Source organism: Phyllostomus hastatus, unplaced genomic scaffold (genome assembly GCF_019186645.2).
Source record: "Phyllostomus hastatus isolate PE091 unplaced genomic scaffold, TTU_PhHast_1.1 phas_contig_58, whole genome shotgun sequence".
NCBI lineage: Eukaryota > Metazoa > Chordata > Mammalia > Chiroptera > Phyllostomidae > Phyllostomus > Phyllostomus hastatus.
Window position 1 is genome coordinate 18,526,472 of NW_025333916.1, and position 22,504 is coordinate 18,548,975.

The 22,504-nt window shown below is 37.4% G+C and overlaps 1 protein-coding gene across 1 annotated transcript in view; it reads right to left on the bottom strand.

The window, feature by feature from the left end:
• Positions 1–22,504, bottom strand: part of SCAMP1 (secretory carrier membrane protein 1) — a 94,850-nt gene that overhangs the window by 12,437 nt on the left and 59,909 nt on the right. The window contains exons 7-8 of the mRNA XM_045847923.1: positions 13,209–13,310; positions 9,729–9,846 (exon numbers count right to left, since the gene is read on the bottom strand). Coding sequence (XP_045703879.1) covers positions 9,729–9,846; positions 13,209–13,310 — 220 coding nt within the window. The remainder of the gene's footprint in view (positions 1–9,728; positions 9,847–13,208; positions 13,311–22,504) is intronic.

The window sequence follows — 22,504 nt, forward strand, 5'->3', positions numbered from 1 at the left end:
AAGACAGGAACAGCACACACTTCTCAGTAGTTTGTGTCTACACAGACCCAGAGAGCCACCTAGAGGGAAGCAACCATGTCAGTACTCGGTGTACAATGCTCCAGTACTGTCATCACTCAGGACCTCGAATTCACCTTCCATAGAACAGTATTTGTTGCTCTGTCTCTGAGAGTTTTCCTCAGGATATGAAATAATTATGTAAATGTGTTACACTAATAAAAATTATCCTGTTTCCTTAATGTATCTTCAAAATATTTTAGTGTAACACTGAGGAGGTATATGACAAAAAATATATGTATGGAAAATAAAGAGCCATGGCACTTTATTTAATCAAAATGATCCAAACATGTTTCCATCAAAGATTATAGAACACCATTTCAAGAATTCATGCTATTATTAATGTAAGATCCCTGCCATACTAAAATTATTTTACCTTTTTTAAAAGCTGGGAAAATATAAACAAGTGAGTTTCTGAAATATTTTTATTCTTGTTTTGAGTTTTTAAAAAATTTATGGATCTTTAAGCCCAATTTTTTTAATTAACCATTTCCTAGAAATCCTCTATAAACCCTATCACCCACATATCTGGGTCAGATGCCCCTTCTGTAACCTCTTGAAAACCACTCTGGTTTCATGGTATTGAAAAATCCCACTCATCCTTGGAGGCCTATCTCCAATACTGCTGCCCTCTTCGTGCGTGAACTAGCTATGGTTCTCCTCTCCCTACAGTGAGCACCTCCTACACTCTGTACATCTTTTAGGCATGCATATTATGCTGCTTCTTTTGGGGGGCTTATCTATACGTCTTACACCTCACACGCTTTTAGTTCCTTGAGGGGAAGAGCTCATATTCACTCACTGTCATGCCCTCTAAAAGATATAATATTTGCGGTAGAAACCACTGAATACTTATTTGTTTATCTGCTAGGAATTAAAAACGGCCTAAAATTATCTTCATCATTAAAGTGTTATCAAAGAAGTGCAATACTGAGACTTTCGGCAAGATGGAGGCATAGGTGGATGAAACATACCTCCACACACAACCAAGACTAGAACAACAACAATTTAGAGGCAGAATAACACCCAGAACTGACAGAGAATTTATCTGAATGGAAGTTGGACAGCCAAGAAGTTGAAGTAGACCTGTTCATCCAGACTGGTAGGAGGGGTGAAGAGAAGCAGCTGGGTGCGTGTCGCGGCTTGTGGAGAACAGGGAGAACTGGGCGCATAAGGCAACCGGGAGCATGTAAGGCATCCTGGGCGCGCAAGATCACAGTGGGTGGACCCTGAGTACACAAGCAGCAGCTGGCGGACCCAGTGAGACAGTGATTGTGGACCAGGGCAGAGCGAGCAACCCAAGATCCCAGGGAAGGGACTGAGGTCCCAGGAGAACAGAGCTACCACCATTGTTCCCTCCTGCCCCTGCCCCGACATACACTGTCACAATCTAGTGACTGGGGTGCCCAGCCCTGGTGAACACCTAAGGCTCCGCCCCTCACCGTAACAGAAGCAACCAGACCAAAAAAAAAAAAGAGAGAGAGAGAGAGAGACATGTCTCAAACAGAAAAACAAATCAATGCCCCAGGGCTCATCCTTTTGAGTGACTAAGAGATAGCCAATCTATCAGATGCACAGTTCAAAACACTGGTGATCAGGAAGCTCACAGAATTGGTTGATTTTGGGTGCAAATTAATGAAAAAATGCAGGTTACCATAAAAGAAATGAAGGAAAATGCACAGGGAACCAATAGTGATGGGAAGGAAACTGAGACCCAAAACAATAGAGTGGACCAGATAGAAGAAAGAAACAACCAAACAGGAAAGAATGGAGAAATAATAATTCAAAAAAACGAGGAGAGGCTTAGGAACCTCCAGGACATCTTTAAACGTTCCAACATCCGAATTATAGCGGTACCAGAAGGGGAAGAGGAAAAGCAACAGTTTGAACATGTATTTGAACAAATAATAAAGGAGAACTTCCCCATTCTGGCAAAGGAAATAGACTTCCAGGAAATCCAGGAACCTCAGAGAGCTCCAAAGAAGTTGGACCCAAGAAGAAACACACCAAGGCACATCATAATTACATTAGCCAAGGTAAAAATGAAGGAGAGAATCCTAGAAGCAGCAAGAGATAAGGGGACAGTCACCTACAAAGGAGTCCCCATCAGACTGTCAGCTGATTTCTCAAAAGAGACCTTACAGGCAAGAAGGGGCTGGAAAGAAGTATTCCAAGTCATGAAAGACAAGGACCTATATCCCAGATTGCTTTATCCAGCAAAGCTCTCATTCAGAATGGAAGGGCAGATAAAGTGCTTCTCAGATAAGGTCAAGTGAAAGGAGTTCATCATCACCAAGCCCTTATTTTATGAAATGTTAAAGGGACTTATCTAAGAAAAGAAGATAAAGAAAAAACATGTATAGTAAAAGGACAGCAAACTCACAATTATTAACAACCACACCTAAAGTAAAACCAAAAGAAACTAAGCAACTAGAACAGGAACAGAACCACAGAAATGGAGACCACATGGAGGGTTAGCAACAGGGGAGTGGGAGGAGGAGAGAGGGGGAAAAGGTACAGAGAATAAGTAGCAAAGATTATAGGTTGAAAATAGATAGGGGGAGGGTAAGAATAGTATGGGAAATGTAGAAGCTAAAGAACTTATAAGTATGACACATGGACATGACTAAAGAGGGGGATGTGGGTGGGAGAGGGTGTACAGGGTAGAGGGGAGTGAAGGGGGGAAAATGGGACAACTGTAATAGCATATTCAATAAAATATATTAAAAAAGAAAAAAAAGAAGTGCAATACTGCTCTAACAAACTACATCTATGTTACAAAGTAAAATGCTTACTTTGTAATGATCTCAGAGGTAAATTTTTTAAAAAGTGAATATAACTACTTCACACCAACTAGAATGGCTATAATCAGAAAAATAGAAAATAAGTGCTGTCAAAGACATACAGAAATTGGAACCCTTGCTGGGGAGAGTGTAGAACAATGCAGTCCTGCAGACAGCAGGGCAAGGGAGGACAGCAGGGGGCCTATCTGTGACTACAGAACACCCGTGCAGTAAAGTGGCCAGCCTTCTGTCCTAGAGCCAAAAATAAAGCCCCCCAAAGCAGGAGGTGGGGTATGGGCAGGGGGCAATTACAATGATTTCAAAGAAAGTGAAAGCCGCATTTAATCTAAGAAGGTTATCTCTTTGCATGTAATAGATTACTGTCACAAAACCTTTCTGTAAAAACCAATTTAACTAATAAATGAGACTTGTCATTATCCTGGATAGTATAGCCAAATTCTATACACTCAAACAAAATAACAGTATTTGCAGAATATTTTGGTATATAAAAAATTTTTAAGCATTGAAGGAAACTTGTTTTTTAAAGAAGTAACTTTTTTCTAAAATGCTTTCCAAATGCCAAAAAATTCTCTATTAATAATTATATTATGTGAGCACAAGAGTCTATGAACAATTTTTAAGGTTCCATGGAAAAAATAATATGTATCTATCAACAACTGAATCTAAAAACACAAAATAAACAAGCAGAACAGAAGCAGAATCATAGATACAGAGAATGTTTTGATGGTAGCCAGAAGGGAGGGTGTCTGGTGTATGGGCGAAAAAGATGACAAGATTAGAAGTACAAATTGGTGGTTACAGAACAGTTATGGGGATGTAAAGTACAGCATAGAGAACAGTGTAGTCAAAGAACATATGTATGACCTGTGGGCATGGACAACAGTGTGGGGACTACCTGAGCGAGTGGGGGAGCAGGGTGGAAGGGGGTAAAGGGGCAACTGGGACAGTTGCCCCAAATTGGGGCAATTGTAATAGCAAAATCAATGAAATATAATAAAAAAAAAAACAAATAATCATTCAAAACTAGGCCCCAAAAGGAATATGAGTTATGTATTATCTATTTATCTCTTCCATACCAAGTTATTCCAGCTCTTACAACAATTAAAAGAGGAAATTTTGGATTGGCCTCATATATAGTCTCCTGTGATTCATTCATTTATTGTTATTTGACCCACTTATAATATCTCTGCCTTAGCCCAAAACTATTATTCAACTTTAATAATTTACCATAGAAAGATCTTTAAAAAAAAAAAACAACACCATTTAGAAATAATCCAAGGAAAAATTTAAAAAAGTTAAAGACTGAACTATACCCTTATTTATAGAAGAGGTACAAAAGACAGATATTCTTGCATTTCAACTTTTTAAAATGTGAATTATAAGATGACACTATGGGGGAAACAACCTTAAGCTACCACAGTGCTCATACTGGGAACTCTACACACCACCGATCACCTACTCCAACTGCGCAAGACATCAGAATGCCAGTCAGGTTCTGAAAGATGGAGTCACTGTAACTGAAATAGATATATACACCACAGAACACATTTGACTGGGGATGGAAACACAGAGCAATCTAATGAAATGCAACAATTCTAGAGTAAAAATGTGTGCACAGATAACTTTTAGAGGGCATTAACTGTTTATGAAGAGCCTGACCTCTAGTGGTTATAAAGGATGGCTACACAACTCCAAAGGATTTTTTTTTAAACAGCCATTTTAAGTGTGGAAAATGAAATAAAAAGGAAAAAAAAATCAGGTGTTTTTATTGGATCAAATTTCTGTCAAAGGAAGTGAAATATACACTATTACAAATATGAAAGCTGCCTCAAATTACATTTTAGCTTATATTATCCCCACTGATTGTACTTCATAAAGTCATATAGAAAATTATCTCATCTAAATTCCTTATTTCACAGATAAAGAATAAGAGATTTAGAGAAGTTCAGGAACTTGTATAGAATGAAAGAAAGTAAACAAATATAAAAAGAGAAGTAACTAGGAACTTCTTTAACTATGAGGTAAAAGAAAAAATGATCAACCAAAATACAGTATGCTGCACAATTTCCATAGCAATATATTTATTTGTGACGTAGTCACATTTCTTTTGAATGCCTGATATGCAACAAGCACAGCTCTAAAACTTTTCCTTTCATGCACTGGGCCCTGGAGAATTGTGTTACTTGCTGGGAAACACTGCAGGTCAAAGATTTAGGGTGCTGCCACATAGCAGTCAGTTACTCAACAGTAGCAAAAAAACAAAAAAACAAACACTTCCTCCACACTCTGATTCTGCTAATCATCTGTGCCACACATTCCCCAGCACCACCAGTACCAGTTAAATCTCCTCCACATTCTTCCCTCAGTAGATTCTTAAATGGTAGGGGTATTCTACCCAATGCCCTCTTCTCAGTGCATATCCATCCACTTACCAGGCTTCATTTACATCAAGAAGTCAATACTTCCCAAGTTTAGAAATCCAGCCTGAAGCTTTTTCCTTTGCTCACAACTTATAGGTCCAAAAGTCTACCAAGTGATTATACTTTAATGCCCCACCAGAATTTTAAACTCTCCACATATAAAGTTAAAAACATCTTGATGCTCAAATCTGTTCTTCCTGTACTTGCTTCCTGAATGACCCACCATCTAAAAACCTGAGTGTCATCCTTGAGTCTTCCCCTCATCCTCCACTTCCAGGCCCAAGTGGACTCAATCACTACCTGCTCATTTCCCCTTACTACAGTTATTTACACCGCCACTTTCTTAGCTTAGGCCACCATCATTACTAGCCCACTTCCTACCTTATCTACCAGTCTTACTTTCTCCAAGTACTATATCTGTGCCCAACAAATCCCAAATCTATTCCTGAATTGTGTTTCTAAAGCTCAAATTGGATCAATTAAATTACACTCCTCTTTGTACCTCTTCTATGGCTCACCACCACTCTTTGGAGAAGATCCAGACTTCTTAACAAGGTTTCGTAAGTCACAAGACTCTACAGAATATAACTACACTTGTGTGTTTAGCCTCATCTTTACTTGTCCCCCACCACCAACTAGTCCACTTTTCTCTCTGTACCAACCTTACTTCCCATCCATTCTCAGCTACTTTTAATTATCTGAACATGCCATGCTATTCCCTGCAACTAGATATGAAAACGGTATCCCTGCTACCTGGTATCTACTTATTTTCTCCCTTCTCCCTTATTCCTTGACTTAGAAAACTCCTGTTCATCACGATACATCACCCAAGGCAATACAAAAAGGCCTCCCTACCAAAAGAAATCTCCAAAACTTGGTTAGGTTTCCCTCCTGTGTGCTCCCTATATTTGGCCTTATCATAGCCACTAAATCACTGGATTGTGGTATCCATTCATTTGTTTCTCTTCCACACCAAAATGTGAGCTCCTTAAGCTTGTAGTGCAGTCCCTGGCACATAACACATAATCTTCAGTGGTTGTTTTAACAAATGAGTAAAACCTGCAACATACCACAAAACCCTCTGCTGTACTCTGAACTTATTACATTTCTAGTTTTATAAAGCACCCCCCAAAGATATATCCAGAATAATAAAGAAATTGTACAAAGAGATGCTGCAATGATCAGGTTATAGTGAAGGTATTTTGCATATGTGATTACCATGCATAATCAGCTTATTCTGAGAAACAGAGAATACCCTGAGTGATCTGGGTAGGCCTGATCCAATTAGTTCAAGGCCTTATGAACACAAATGAGGTTTCTCTGAGAAAGAAGAAATCCCACCTGTGGACTACAGCTTCATCTTCTATTTGAGTTTCCAATCCTTTCTGACTGCCCACGCTGCAAACTTCAGGCTAACCTAGCCAGCTCCCACAACCACATAAGCCTATTCCTTTCAATAAATATCTTCATTATATTTTGTTTCTCTGATTGAACAGACACCTACTAAACAAAAGTACACATCAAACCAGACACTAAATATAAAATGATAAAGAGGTCAAAAAGACTAGTAAAGAAAATTTTTTTTTAATCCTCACCCAAGGATGTGTTTACTGATTTTGAACAGAGAGAAAGGGAGAAAGGGAGGGGAGGAAGAGCAAGAGAAACATCGACTAGTTGCCTCCCATATGCACCACGACCAAGGATCAAACCCACAATTTAGGTAAGTGCTTTGACTGGGAGTTGAACCTGCAACCTTTTTGTGTATGGGATGATGCTCCAATGAACTGAGCCACCTAGCCAGGGTGAAAACTAATTTTAATTGAGACCATGTGCTATGCAATTTACAGTCATTGTTTAATCATCACACCAATAAAAGTTGCAGTTATTCTCATTCTTCATTCAACATATATTTAAGTACCTATCACATGCCAATCACTAACAGTCACTGTTCTAAACGTGAGGAATACAGCCTGAAAGCACACAGACTAGGCCCCTGCTCTCATGGAGCTTAGAGTATAAGTGGTTATAGAGCATGCCTCTGTTCACACAGCTGTATATGAAGGTGCCAGAATTTCAACCTGTGTTGAGTGGCTCCAAAGCTACTGCTCTTTTCATTTAATTCCAATGGTACAAGACATGTTCACCCTGGAAGAGCTTAACAAGCTGTGTAGCGAGAAAATGTGCGCTACAAGGGACATACAGTGGCCTGTGCCCAGATCCTGCCGTGTATAGTCCAGACAGCAAGTTCCCCAGGAAAACAGAGGACGACATAAGCCCTAAGACATGGGGTAAGAGGAAGATTCTGTTAAGAGGCAGGAAGATTTGAGTAACTTCTTGAAAGAACATTAATTGAGAACTAAAGCACCCTGAAAGTTAAGAAGCACAGCATGAACAAGAACTGGGAACATACGTGAGGTATTTAAAGAAACTGAGTAGTACAGTTTGAGTAGAGTAGGAAGTCTCGATCTGGAAGCCGTGAAAGGAACTACCTCTACTTCCCACGATCACCTCAATCCCAACTCCCCTCCCCATGTCCACTTCAAAAGTCTTCACAGCACTGGGTTTGTCCAGGTTTTTTTTTTTAAAAATATCAAATAGACTGAAGAAAGTGGGGGCAAGGTGTGACTAAGCAGTCCAAAAAAATTCTGGATTCACTGAAGTTGGAAATGAAAAGGCACAAAGATAGTTTTTTTTTTTAAAGGTATAAAAGTATCTAGGAAAGTCACTAAAAAAGTAATGGAAGCACTGACTGAAGTAGTCAAAGTGCTGACCCAAGTGATAAACAGAATCATCTGAGAAAGTACTTAGCACCACCTCATTTATAGTAGGTATTTAATAAATGTGCCTTTAAAAAAAATTGTTTCACTGAGATAAAATCTGTATACTACACACGTTAGCCTTTGAAGTGTACAATTCCATGGGTTTTAACATATCAATAGTGTTATGATTATTTCCTCTACACAACTTAATTTTAGAGCATTTTCATCACCCCAAAAGAAATTCCATAACCATTAGCAGTCACTCTATACCCCACCCCAGCCAGACAACCACTAATTTACTTTCTACTTCTACAGGTCTGCCCATTTTGAGTATTTCATATAAACAGAATCATATAATATGTAATCTTAATAAATGTTTCTTGAATATGAATCAGAACCTCTGGAAGAAGAGCTAGTTCTGAGAAGAAAATAATGAGTTTATGATGCATTACTGTGAGACAATGACACCAATCTACTGGTGATGCAAAGAGTCACCTGATGATGCAACTGAATGTTTATGCAAAGCACTGTATCTCCCAACCCCAAGATTCTAGGTCATCCAGATAAAAAAGACACTGAAACAATGAGGGAGGCTGCAATTCCTCACGAAAAAAGATTGCAGAGCAGAAAAGGGAGAACTGATTGCATTTAAGAAGACTTACTAATGAGCTGGACAAAGAAATAAATAAAAGAGGAAGAACAGCCTCAGAGGCAAGAGAATTAGAACACAATTATGAGGACTGAGGAAGAGGAGCTGCCTGTAGTATAGAAGACAACAGAATTCGAGGAGGAGGAAGACTGAAAAAAGACTTTAGGATTTTGTAACTTTAGAAAGCTGAGTTTCAATAGTATGTGTGCGTAGTTTAAAAAAAATGAAAGGTATTATGAGAGAAATGAGTAACAAAATTTGGACAGAAAAAACACTATCCAGCCTTCATAGAGTTTTGAGGACAAAGGCAAATGCATAAGTAAAATATTTCAAGAGTGCAATATTCTTAAATATAATGTACAATTATTTCTATGCATTTTGGGGACATATTCTCAAGTTACTGGGCATTAAAACATAAAAAAAATGTTGTATAGACTTATTTTCTTTAGAGTGAGACCCACCAAAAGTCTTTTATCATTTTAAAACATAGATGTTATTCCCAGGGTTACTATATCATGTTTGAACACAGGTAGAATATCAAATATATATGTATATATATCTCACAATTAAACTTTATATACACAAATAAAAACATTGGTTTCTCTCCTACCCTATGCAATGATGTTTTTGAAGGCTGTGAGACCAGTCATGGGAGTTCTACAGGAAGAAGTATAATCGGGCAGCCGCTAAAAACAAAATTCATGTCATAACAGAGCCCGAACCTGTCAACAGCTCACTTTATACTATTAGATAAATAAATTAGTGTCTTTACATTTTAAAAATAAGTTCAACTCTTCAATTGAAAAAAACTTCAGTTGACAGGATTTTAAAATATTTCCTTTTTAAAGGAAGTCAAAAATGTGATATGTGACACAATCTTCTAAAATATATCTATGCATAACTTAATTATACAAAGTAATCCTCAGGGAACCAACTTGCACAAGAAGAACAAAAAATGGCTTGAGGCTACACTATAGTGAGAGCAAAATGGGAAAATGAGTTTCACTGTAAAGATTTGCAGACATGAAATTTCACTCACCTTTTTAAACATAACTAGTGAGATGACTGCTGATGCTGTGAAAAGTGCTGCTATGAATATCATCATGATTCCAACAGGAATACTTCGGTTGAGACCAGTAAGGGATGAAATCCAACCACTAAGAAGTAATAAAAAGGAAAGTATAATTGGGCAAATAAATCAATGCACACTTTTTAGAAAATAATGTAACAACTAACACATATTCAGTTCTTATGAGCCAAGCAACATTCATGTTCTTTATACATTTAACTCATTTAATTCTCACAACAATCCTGTAAGAAAGTACTGTTTTAACCCCTACTTCACAGGTGAGGAACTGAGCCACAGAGATATTCAGTACCTGCCCAAGGTCACAGAGCTAATAAATGGCATAGTCTGAATTCAAATCCAGACATCAAACTCTAGCCCTAAGTGTGTATCACCAGATTTTATATCTTTTAGGCCTAGGTGTTCGTTATTACTTTCTTTTAAAGTTCATTTTAAATTCAGCTTAATTATAAAAAAGATATTTTCAACCATATATCCAACAAAGGTTAGCATCCAGAATATATAAAGAACTTTCGAAGCTCAACAGTGAAAAGAAGAAAGAAAAAAAATCAATAGGAAAATGGGCAAAAGACATGAAGAGATATTTCAATAAGAGGATACAAAGATCTCAAATAAGCAAATGAAAACATGTTCAACATCATGAGTCATTAAGGAAATACAAATTAAAAACCTCAGTTAGAAATCACTACACACCTATCAGAATGGCTAAAATAAAAACAGTGACAATACCAAATACTGGTGAGGATGTGGAGGCTGAATTTACTCATACATTGTTGGTGGGAATGTAAAATGATACAGTCATTCTGGAAAACAGTCTGTCAGTTTCTTCAAAAAACACTAAGCATGTAACTTCCACATGAATGAACAATCACATCGTGAGTATTTATCACAGAAAAATGAAAACTTATGTTCACACAAAAACCTGTTTGCAAATCTTTATAGTGGCTTTATTCATAATAGCCCCAAAACTGGAAACTCCAGAGTCCTTCGACTCTGGTTAAACAAACTGTGGTACATCCACACCATCGAATACCATTCAGAAACAAAAAGGAATGAACTACAAATACATACAAAAACCTGGATGAATCTCCACTGTATAATTCCACTTATATAACATTCTTGAAAAGACAAAATAATAAGAGATGATGAACAGATCAGTGACTGCTGCAGTTAAGGAGGAAACGGGGGCAGGAGGAGAACTGAATGTGACTAAAAGAGCAACACGATGGATCCTCTGGTGCTGGAAACATTCTTTACCTTGACCATATCAATGTCAAGATCCTGGTTTTGGCATTACACCAGTTTTACCAAGATATTATACTCAGACATTACAATTGGAGAAAACTGGATACCTGCAATCTCTTTGCATTATTCATCACTGTTTGTGAATCTACAATTAACTCAAAATAGTTTAATTTTTAAAAAACCTGAATTACATGAGGTCTGTCTTAAAACCGATCATCTTGTATGCACCCTCACTTAGCAGATCCCTGTGCTATTTCATTACCATTCATGCTGCTATGCTCAATTTTACCACTTTTTCTAAGTCTGTGCTAAAAAGCAAGACATTAATTTCATAACTAAAAAAACTGTTAACATATGCAGTATTTTTTAATTAAACATTTAAAACATTTCTGTTCCCTCAAATGTAAAAGACTAAAAACTTTTAAAATGATAATACTACTTTTTCCTAGAACTGATCTGAAATATCTATATAAATTCTCTGCATGATGATAATGAATACTACTTTTTCCTAGAACTGATCTGAAATATCTATATAAATTCTCTGCATGTATATATATGCCCATTAGGAGATCTGATTGCCAGCCACTTCTCTGATTCAGTAGTAGCACACTAAACATAAGCCCTCAATATACTCTACAGCTACATGCTCATTTCAGTTTATGTACACAGTGCAGTAAATTTGCCTCATACGTGCTTTCAGCTTACAAGAACACATCTACACGCACCTCAGTTATAAAAAAAGAAGAGATGGAGGAATAATTTTAGAAATGTGTACTCTTCTACCTGCCGTCTCATTCAAGGAATGTTTGCTCTAGAGTGCATAAACAGAAATATAAATATGCTATTACCTCCTAGCCTGGGTCCAAAGAGTGTCCATTTCTGAGGATCCCCCACTGATTGACTATTTTGCCATGCTGAGAATGTCAATGTTGTTTAAAAATATATGTATAGATTTTGAAGCAGCCCAAGTGTTCATAGGTAGATGAGTGGATAAAAGAGCTGTGGTTCATTTATAGAATGGAATACTACTTGGCCATAAAAAAGAAGGAAAACTTACCCTTTGCAACAGCATGGATAGACCTGGAGAACATTATGCTATGTGAAATAAGCCAGTCAGAAAAAGACAAGTACCATATGATTTCACTCATATGTGGGATGTAGTGAACTAATGAACAAAAGAGAAGCAGACTCATAAACAGAGAATAGCCTGACAGTTGTCAGAAACAAGGGGGATTGCAGGGCTGGGTGGAAAAGGTAAAGAGATTAAGGGAAAAAAACCCTCATAGATACAAAAAACAGTATGGTAATTTCCAGAGGGAAGGGGTAGTGGAGGGAGGTAGAAGAGGGTAAAGGGGGGAATAAGTGGCGACAGGAGGAGACTTGAGAAGGGATGGAGAACACGCAATACAATATACCAATGATGTGTTATAAAATTGTACACTTGAAACCTATATAATTTTATTAACCAATGTCAACCCAATAAATTCAATAAAAATAAAAAAAAAACGTGTTTAAGTGTACGCAGTGATTCCACTTTTCAAAACAGGTGTTCATATGCACGTGTATATGAAAACATGTTTGTATACCTAAAATAGTACTTTACACACATTAGGTCCCCTTTTCCTTGAAATCCTTGAATTTCTTTTCTTTCCCTTCCACTATCCTTGGCCCTCCTCTCTATCTAATCACTCCTCAGTCTCCTTTTCACTCTTCCCCTTAGTGCTTGTTACATATATATTTTATTTAAAGTAGATATAATGTGCTGTTTTTAATTAACATTTTTCCATCATAATTTTCAAATAGAATGGTTTGTCCAAAGGTTATACCTTAGACAAGTTTTAAATACTAAAAAAATGTAATTTTTACTTCTGTTTACTTTTGCTAATCTGGCTTTTCTCTGTTAACTACTTTAAAAATTTTTTTCATTGGTTTTAGAGAAAGAGAAGAAGAGAGAGAAATAGAAAGAGAAAGAAATGTCCATTTGTTGTTTCACTTATTTATGCATTCGTTGGGTGATTCTTGTATGTGCCCTGACCAGGGAAAGAACCCGCAACCTTGGTGGATGGGACAACACTCTAACTAATTTAGCTATCCGGCCAGGGTCTCTCTGCTACTTATTTTTAGGAAGCCAAAAATTACATAAAGATACTAGATGAACAGATTAACTACAGTAATTAAGTGACTTACCAGTTGCCCCAGTTGTGAAATCCTGCAGCCTGCAGAACATGTACAGCGAACTGACAAATATAGACGAAGAAGAATACAAAGAATCTGAATGAACTGTCACTCCTTTTTGTAAAAAAAAAAAAAGGGGGGGGAGGGAAGAAGATAAAATGTCATTTTTCTCAATACTTTTACATTCACATGCAGATTGACACTCAACATTTAAAAAATACATATTTTTAAAAATACCAGTAGCAAATACCTGAGGCTTGAAATTATAATAATTTATGTGAATATTTTGTTCAAATACTATATGATATTTTTATTATTGTAACCTCCATTTGTCCTTTCAATTTCCAACTGTACCACAAAATATCTTGGCAAAAATTTGTTTTCCTCTTGTTTTTCTTATAAAATAGCTTCACTGAATTATAATTAACATATAATAAACTTCAAATATTTAAAATGTACAATTTGATGGTCTGACATATGTATATAACTGTGAACATTCTCCAATAAAAACAGTAAACATATACCAAAGTTCCCTTGTGCACGTGAGTAATCCCATCCTCACTACCCCACTCACTGTTTTCTGTCACTATAGCTTTCATATTTTAGTTGTATGTAAGTGGGATCATACACTATGTACTTTTTTCTCATCTGCCTCTTTCACTCAGCCCAATTATTCTGAGATTCACTCAAGTTGCACTTGTCAAAAGTTCATTCCCTTTCATTGCTAAGTAGTATTGCACTGTACATATGCACCACAGTTTTATTCATTCACCTGTTGATAGACATTTACGTTGTTTCTAGCTTTTTACTATTTTAAGTAAAGCTGCTATAAACATTTATGTATAAGTTTTCATGTGAACACATACCTCTTTTCTCTTGGGTAACTACCTAAAAGTGGAATAGCTAGAACACATGGTAGATATATGTTTAACTTTTTTTAAGAAGCTGCCAGCCCTGGCTGGGTGGCTCAGTTGGTTGGAGCATTAGCCCATGCACTAAAAGGTTGCAGGTTTCATTCCCAGCCAAGACACACACCTAAGCTGTGGGTTTGATTCCTGGTAAGGGCGCATAAGGGAGGCAACCTATCAATCCATGTTTTTCTTTGACATTGGTGTTTCACTTGTGTTCTCTCCCCTAACTCCCACCTTCCTCTCCTCAGGTAAGGATTTAAAAACAAAAAACCAAGAAACTGCCAAACTGTTTCCATTTTATATTCCCAATGTCAATTATAAGTGTTCCAGTTCCTCCACATCTAATGCTGGTATTATCAATCCTTTAAATTTTACCCATTCTAACAGGTATATTATGGTATCTCATTTGATTTCAATTTGCATTTTCCTAATATCTAATGTTTCTGTGAGCACATTTTCATGTGCTTTTTGTCATCCATCTCAATGTTGATAAACTGTTAAAATATTTTTCTGAGGTTCTACTTGGGTAATTTTCCTTATTGTTGAGTTTTATGAGTTTGGGTATACAAGTCCTTTATCAGATATATGCTTGGCAGGATTTTCTTTCAGTCTGCGGCTTGTCTTTTCATTCCCTTAAGAGTGTCTTTTAAAGAGCAGAAGTTTTGCCCTTTTATGACTCCAATTTATCATTTTGTTTTTATGGATCTTGATTTAATTGTTATATCTAAGAAATCTTTGCTAATGCCAAGGACACAAAGATTTTTTTCCTATTTTCCCCTAAGATCCCTGAAGGGAGAACCCCAAGAGTCCTTACATCACACTTACAAACTCTATTACGGGGGTGTCAAACTCATTTTCACTGGGGGCCACATCAGCCTCGTGGCTGCCTTCAAAGGGCTGAAATCATTTCAGGACAGTATAAACGTAACTACTCCTTAACTGTTAAGGAGTTGAAATTACATTCGGCCCTTTGAAGGCAACCACCGGGCTGATGTGGCCTCTGGTGAAAATGAGTTTGACACCCCTGTTCTATTATTATAATAATATCAATTCCTGAGCTTTAAATATGATTTTAAACTTAAAATCAAGTATCTTTTTCTTTCTAATTTTATTTTAATCATTGTTCAAGTACAGTTTTCTGTCCTTTAAAAATCAAGTATCTTTACATAAAAGAATTAAACTGACTTTTTGGTTCATACTCTATGTCAAGATGTTAAAATAGTGTTGCAGTTCAATTATATTTAATTTATAACTTCAATTAACAAACTATTCCAATATAAAAGGTATAATATCCCCATGGATATGAAGTATATCATAAAGAAAAAAAGACATAAATACTGTCTACTGCCCAAAGACAGCTTTTAAAAAGTATACCTAGAAAAGCTTAGAAAAAGCCAACCTATCCTAACAACAAGTAAAAAGCGAAACAGACTGAAAAATCAACAACTCTTCTTAGATCCAAAAGGTAAGTGAAGTCACAGGGCAAACTGCTACCCCAAAATTGGAGAGACAGATGAATACAAAATCAAAGCTTAACAGAGCAAAAACCCATGAGCAAAAAAACATTCACAGAAACCAGTGCCACAGTAGGAGAAACTGCGGGAGGCTCAAGTGGACAGCTCTGAGAGCAGGGAGACCTACTCATGGGAGAAGCCTCATGCGTTTGTGAGTTCTAACACCAAGAGCTCAACCTAGTTCTCAGAGAATATTGGGGGGAAATCCCCTCATGCTAGCTGCAGGAAGAAGGGAAAAGGAACCATTTGGAAATACTCCAGATCATTCTATTCTTAACCAGGTTAGCAAAAGCCTAAAGTACTGGGGTCTTATTAGAGCCTATCCTATGTAAAAAACAATATAAATGGAGCCACTTTAAAATGGAGTCAGGGCTGTCATTCTAAAGAGACTGTCTTACACATCTTATACCTCAAACCTCTGGAATGTTAAAACACAGTAAAATAACCTTTGCACTGGGTCTAAAACAACACTGTGCTCCAAAGAACTGTTTCTAAAGATAACAAGAAAACAGATATTTTGACTACTAGACTAAAAATTAACATAGTCTAAAATTACTGTCATTAGGTTAGCTTATCTGTACCAATAGAAATGTCTTCTACTGAGATAATTGTTCCTTTCCCTTTCTCATAAATACCCTTTATCTTTGTCTCCTAATTGGGACACTATTTGAGTTTCAGCCTGAATGAGTGCTTCCCAGAATAGCTATACTTCTTTATCTCAAGTGCTTGTTGCCTCCCACTTTGGCTTCCTTATTGGGTTAATACCTGCGTGGGTAAAGGGAAATACCAAACTCCTACTCTAGCCGTCTGTCCTATCTAAGGAAGGGGGGCCACTGAGAAGCACGGGTGAAGTTCACAGTCCAGAGGCACAGGCACAAGTAAAAATTACAGGGCATATTAAAATGAAAAAAAAAATCAAGTTACAAATTTACAACTATTATTGATTAGTATGCTAAAGGCTTTCATGGATAAAGTAAGCGGCAAGCAAGAACAGATTAGAAACATAAGTAGAGAGATGGAAATTCTAAGAAAGAACCAAATAAATGCTAGAGATCAAAAACACTGTGAAAGACATAAAGACTGTCATCATGGGTTTATTAGTAGACTGGACATGGGGAGGGAAGAATCTTGAGCTTGACAGTCTCTCAACAGTATCCTTCAAAACCGAAAAGCGTAGGAAAAAAAATTTTTTTAAGATTTTTATTTATTTTATTTTTAGAGAGGGAAGGGAGGGGGAGAGAGAGAGAGAGAGAGAGAAACATCAATGTGCGGTTGCTGGGGGTCATGGCCTGCAACCCAGGCATGTACCCTGGCTGGGAATCGAACCTGCGACACTTTGGTTCACAGCCCGTGCTCAATCCACTGAGCTACGCCAGCCAGGGCTGGAAAAAAATTTTTTTAAAAAAGAATACCAAGGACTGTGGGACACCTACAAAAGGTATAATATTCATGTAACAAGAATAGCAGAAGGAAGAGGAAAGGAACAGAAGAAATATTAGAAACACTGATGACTGAGAATTTCCCCAAATTAATGTCAGATACCAAACACCAGATCCAGGAAGGTCAGAGAACACCAAACAGGACCACACCTAGATAAACTGTAATCAAACCACAGAAAATCAAATATAAATAAAGGGAAAAAAACACATTAACTATAGAGAACACAGATAAGAATTACATCTGACATCTTCTCAGAAACCATGAAAGCAAGAGGAGAGTACAGTAAAATACTTAGTGTTGGGGGAAAAAATATATACCAACCTAAAATTCTATACCCTACAAAATTATTCTTCAAACATGAAGAAGAAAAGGACTTCCTCAGGCAAACAAAGTTGAAGAAATTTGTTGCCAGTAGATCTGCCTTACAAGAAATGTTAAAAGAAGTTCTTTGGGAAAAAAAAGTCAATCCATTGTTAATATAATGAGAACAGTTTGCGCAATATCGATGTAACCTGGCAGCCAAGGAGGGTGGACTGAAATGTACATGGGTGAACAATGACAATTTCACTGTACTAGTCAGTGGAGGCAGTAGATGCCACTGAGGGAGCGCATGTACTGTGTGGCTGTAGCATTTGAAATGACTGAGAAAGTACAGCAATGAATCTCCATCAAATTTTGCTTGAACATTAAAATTTTAAGCTTGAATATTCCTCCACAGAAACTACTTAGATGATTCAGAAGGCCACAGCTGTGGGCAACTGGTGACTGGCAGCTTTATCACGACAACATGCCTGCTCATGCATCACGTTTCATGCAGTTTTTTTGCAAAACATCAAATCACCCAGGTGACTCCAACCTGCTACATGAAAACTTTAATTTTTTTATTTTCAGTTAATCTAACAGTCTGTTCGAAATAACAGCAACACTATATTTGATTATATATGCTTGTGTGTGTATACTTATGTATAAGTGAAATGAAGGACAGCAATGATGAAAATGAAAGGAGGGAGGAATTAGGATTATTTTGTATTATAAGGTACTCATACTACCTAAGATGTGGTACAGTGTAATTTAAAAGTGAATGTGGATTAGTTGTAAATGCATAGCATACACTTCAGGAATGAGGCAAGTATAACCTGCTTTATATCACAGCTTATCACCATTGTATTGTAAGTCCAAGCTAATGCAGAAAGACAAGAAAGGAAAAGATATTAAGACTGGGAAGGCAGAAATAAAACTGTCTTTGTTCACAGCTGACATGATTGTCTGTGAAGAAAATCCAAAAGAATATACAAAAAACAGCCCTCCTGGAACTAACAAGTAATTATAGCAAAGTTGCAGGATACAAAGTTAATGTAAAAAATCAATTGCTTTCTTACAGAGCAGCAATTTTCAACTGTTGTGCCACAAGGATTTTTAAAACATGCAATGTCTGACTACTTAGGGGCACTGACCTCTTTTTTCCTTAGATTGTCAAATAAAAAAATGACAATGGCCAACACAACAATAGCAATACAGTGTGAATGAATAAAAACTATACCTTTTTTTTTATCAGATGAGCAAAAAATATGCTTTGGTGTGCCACAGAATTTTAGTAATTAGTTTATGTGTGCCATGAGATGAAGAAGGTTGAAAATAGCTGCTATAGAGAAGTAATGAACAAGTGGAATTTGAAATTCAAAACACAATTCTCAGTTAGCTCAGTTGATATAGGGCATCATCCCCATACACCAAAACTAAGGGTTTGATCCCAGGTCAGGGCACATACAAGAAACAACCGATGAATGCATAAATAAGTGGAGCAACAAATCTCTCTCTCTCTCCCCACTCCCTCCCTACCCCCAAAGTCAATAAATAAAAATTAAAAAAAACACAACAGCACCCCAAAAATGAAATACTTAAGCACAAATCTAAAAAATATGTAGAAGATCTACATGAAGAAAATAAAAAACTCTTCTACTCCAGGCACTTTGAAAAAGCAGGCTTCTTTAGAGAAGACAACAATGCTGGGAAAAACAGAAGGCAGCAGGAAAAGAAGATGACCAAATATGTTAATTGACTCCATAAAAGAAGCCATTGATATGAGTCTACAGGAGCTGAGCAGGGTTGTTGAGGACATAACAACTCACTGGACATAACTCATTCATAGGGTCACCAGCAGTTGGAGGCAACAACAACATGTAACAACAAATCTCTGATAAAATAAATCAAAGAAATAAATAAATGGAGAGATATTCCACGTTTGTGGATAGGACAAGCCAATATCGTCAAGATGTCAGTTTGTCCCAACTGGTTCTATACATTTCTTTACTCAAAAGAGTAAAAAAGTTAAGTCCACACAAAAACTTACATACAGATGTTGATAGCAGCTTTACTCATAATAGCCAAAAACAGAGCAACCAAGATGTTCTGCAGTAGCTGAATGAATAAAGGAAATCTGGTACATGCAATGGTGGAGGAGTGAGTGAAAGTTATACTAAGCTCCTCCCAGGACCAATCTGAAATTACAACTAAATTGTGGAGAAATCATCCAGAATAAACAACTGAACATTAGTGGGAGGGAAGTCTTATAACCACGGAGAGACAGAAGAACAGCTTCAACACAATGCAACTGGTAGGGATTGTGGAGGAGATGCAAGAGGGCTGGCTGGGCCCCCACAGGAGGGCTAAAGTGCTGGAGGGATATCTCAGTGACTAGGGGATCCCCCAGAGAACTGTGGGGTCTAAACCCCAAGCTGGGCTCCCCAGCTAGCAGTACCAGAGCCCAAAAAGTACACAGATAACATCCAGTTGTGAAAAGTGGCAGGGTTTCTCTCTGACAGAGATGGACAGCTGGATACACAGAGAGGCATTGAAAGGGCCAACACATAAATTTTTCATATGTAGCTACATACCCAGGGTTCCGGTAAAGAGGGGGTGGGGCACAGTGGACTAAAGACGATTGAGGAGAGACTGGGGACAGATGCTCTGGGGAAAGAACTGAGAGAGCAGCCATGAGGAACCCAGTGCTGAATCATTCCCCACACTGCAGGAGCCATCTTGCTCAGGCAGACCACTTGGGTCTGAGTGGCATCAGCCTGAGGGGGCAGCCTGCACCCAGGAGGTACTATACCCCACCTGTGGTGCTTAAGCCTGACTAGTGAGTACAGAGTGATTAGATTAACAGCTGAAGGAGCCAGCCACAGACAGTAGATCCCTGGCAGTCTCCAATAGGCTGCCTAAGGCCAGACTGGGACATCTGACATCACTAGAGGCAGATTTAGAAAGAAAAAACAGTGGTAAATACTAGGTGCTACCAAGACAAAATTCAATGTGGTCTTCTCCATGATTTGCAATATATTCTTTCCTGAATAGTTTAACATTTATTTCTTGTCCTTCAAGTTTGTGCATATTAAGTCACTAGATTTTATATTACAGTTTATTCTATTTCTCGTATTTTGCTCCTCCCTTCTCGTATTCCATTTTACCTATTACTTTCCTCTTACTATTTTTGTTTTAAATTTTGTTTTCTCTCTTGGTATAACTTTGTTTCCATTCTGCACTCCTACTATTTTTCCCCATCTAGCCTCCAGAAACCAATTTTCTTATCAATGGTCATCTCACATTCTTTTCCCACTCTTAGAATACCTGTGTTCTATCTCCACCTTCAGCAATCTTTGCTTCTTGGTTGTAGATAGGGTAGTTCTTATTGCATTTTTTCAATTTTATCTCTAGACCTTCACCCTTCTTGTAGTTTAAATCTCAAATTTTACCATTCTCCTACTCCATTCTGCCTTCATCCTGCCCATTTTCTTTTTTGTCTCAAATTTTAACCTTTCCCTGTCTTAACCTGTTTTTTTTTCTTTTGAATCTTTTTTTCTTTCATCTTGCTCTTTTCTTCATCTCAAGTTTTAATGTTTCCCTGTCTTAGCCTGGTTTTTGTTCCTCACTCTTAGGATTCCCACTCCCTGTGATCTAAAAATCATTTCCCTTTCCTCTAGACATCTCTTAAGCTTTTCTCTTTTTGTCCCCTTTTATTCCCATCCCACCTATATTAATCTTAGCTCATTTGTTATTGATAGTGCTGTGGTGGATCTTTTACTCCAATTTGTTTCCTATTCTTTTATTTTTTTATTTACTTTTTTTTCCTTCTTTTTCTCTTTAACTTTTTTAAAATTTTCTGTTTAAACCTAGTACTATATACTTCCCTTCTCTTACCCTATTCCATCTTCTTCATTGCCTTTTTTATTTACAATGTAAATTTTACTTTCTCTCTTTGCATTGCTCCAATTCTCTACTCTTATTAGGGCTCCTCTCACTACCCTCTCAAAATCATTTTTCTTTCAGTAGATTACTTCATATTTACTTCTCCTTTCTTATAACAGTCTTAATCTCTTTATACCTTATTAATACCAGTTCATTTGCTGTTGACAGTGGGATTGTAGGTGGGAGTTATTTTTGCAGGAGTGGGTTTGTTCCCAGGGCAGAGTGGCTTTGTTCTGGCAGCACCTACACAACAGAATACAAGACATGGCGGGTGGAATGATGCTCACTAAGCCAGCTGGAGGGAAGGATCCAACAAAAAATCACCCATTTAGCTTGCACACAGCTAAAGAAAACATCAACGAAGTGAAAAGGGAACCAACCATATGGGAAAATATGTTTGCCAATGCTTCCTCAGACAAAGGTTTGATGTCCAAAATATATAAAGAACTCACAAAACTCCATGCCAGGAAGACAAACAACCCAATTAAAAGAGGACAAAGGACATGAACAGACACTTCTCCAAGGAGAATATACAGAGGGCCCAGAGACATATCAAAGGATGTTCAACATCACTAGCCATCAGAAAGATGCAAATTAAAACCGCAATGAGACACCACTTCACATCAGTCAGAATGGCCATCATTAACAAATGAACAAACAAGTGACGGTGAGGATGTGGAGGAAAGGGAACTCTAGTGCACTATTGGTGGGAATAAAGACTGGTGCAGTTGCTGTGGAAGGCAGTATAGAAGTTCCTCAAAAAACTGAAAATGGAACTGCCTTTTGACCCAGCAATTCCACTGCTAACAATCCTGACAATCCTGAAACATCAATTCAAAAGAACTTACGCACCCCAATGTTCAGAGCAGTATTATTTACAATAGCCAAGTGCTGGAAACAGCCTAAATGCCCATCAATAAATCAATGGATCAAAAAACCGTGGTACATTTATACAATGGAATACTATGCAGCAGAAAGAAAGAATGAACTCCTACCCTTCACAATAGCATGGATGGAACTGGAGAGCATTATGCTAAGTGAAATAAGCCAGGAGGTGAAACACAAATACCATATGATCTCACCTATAAGTGGAACCTAATCAACAAAACAAACAAGAGAGCAAACTAGAATCAGGGACATGGAAATAAAGAACAAGCTGACAGTGACCAGAGGGGAGGGGGGAGGGGGATAACCAAGG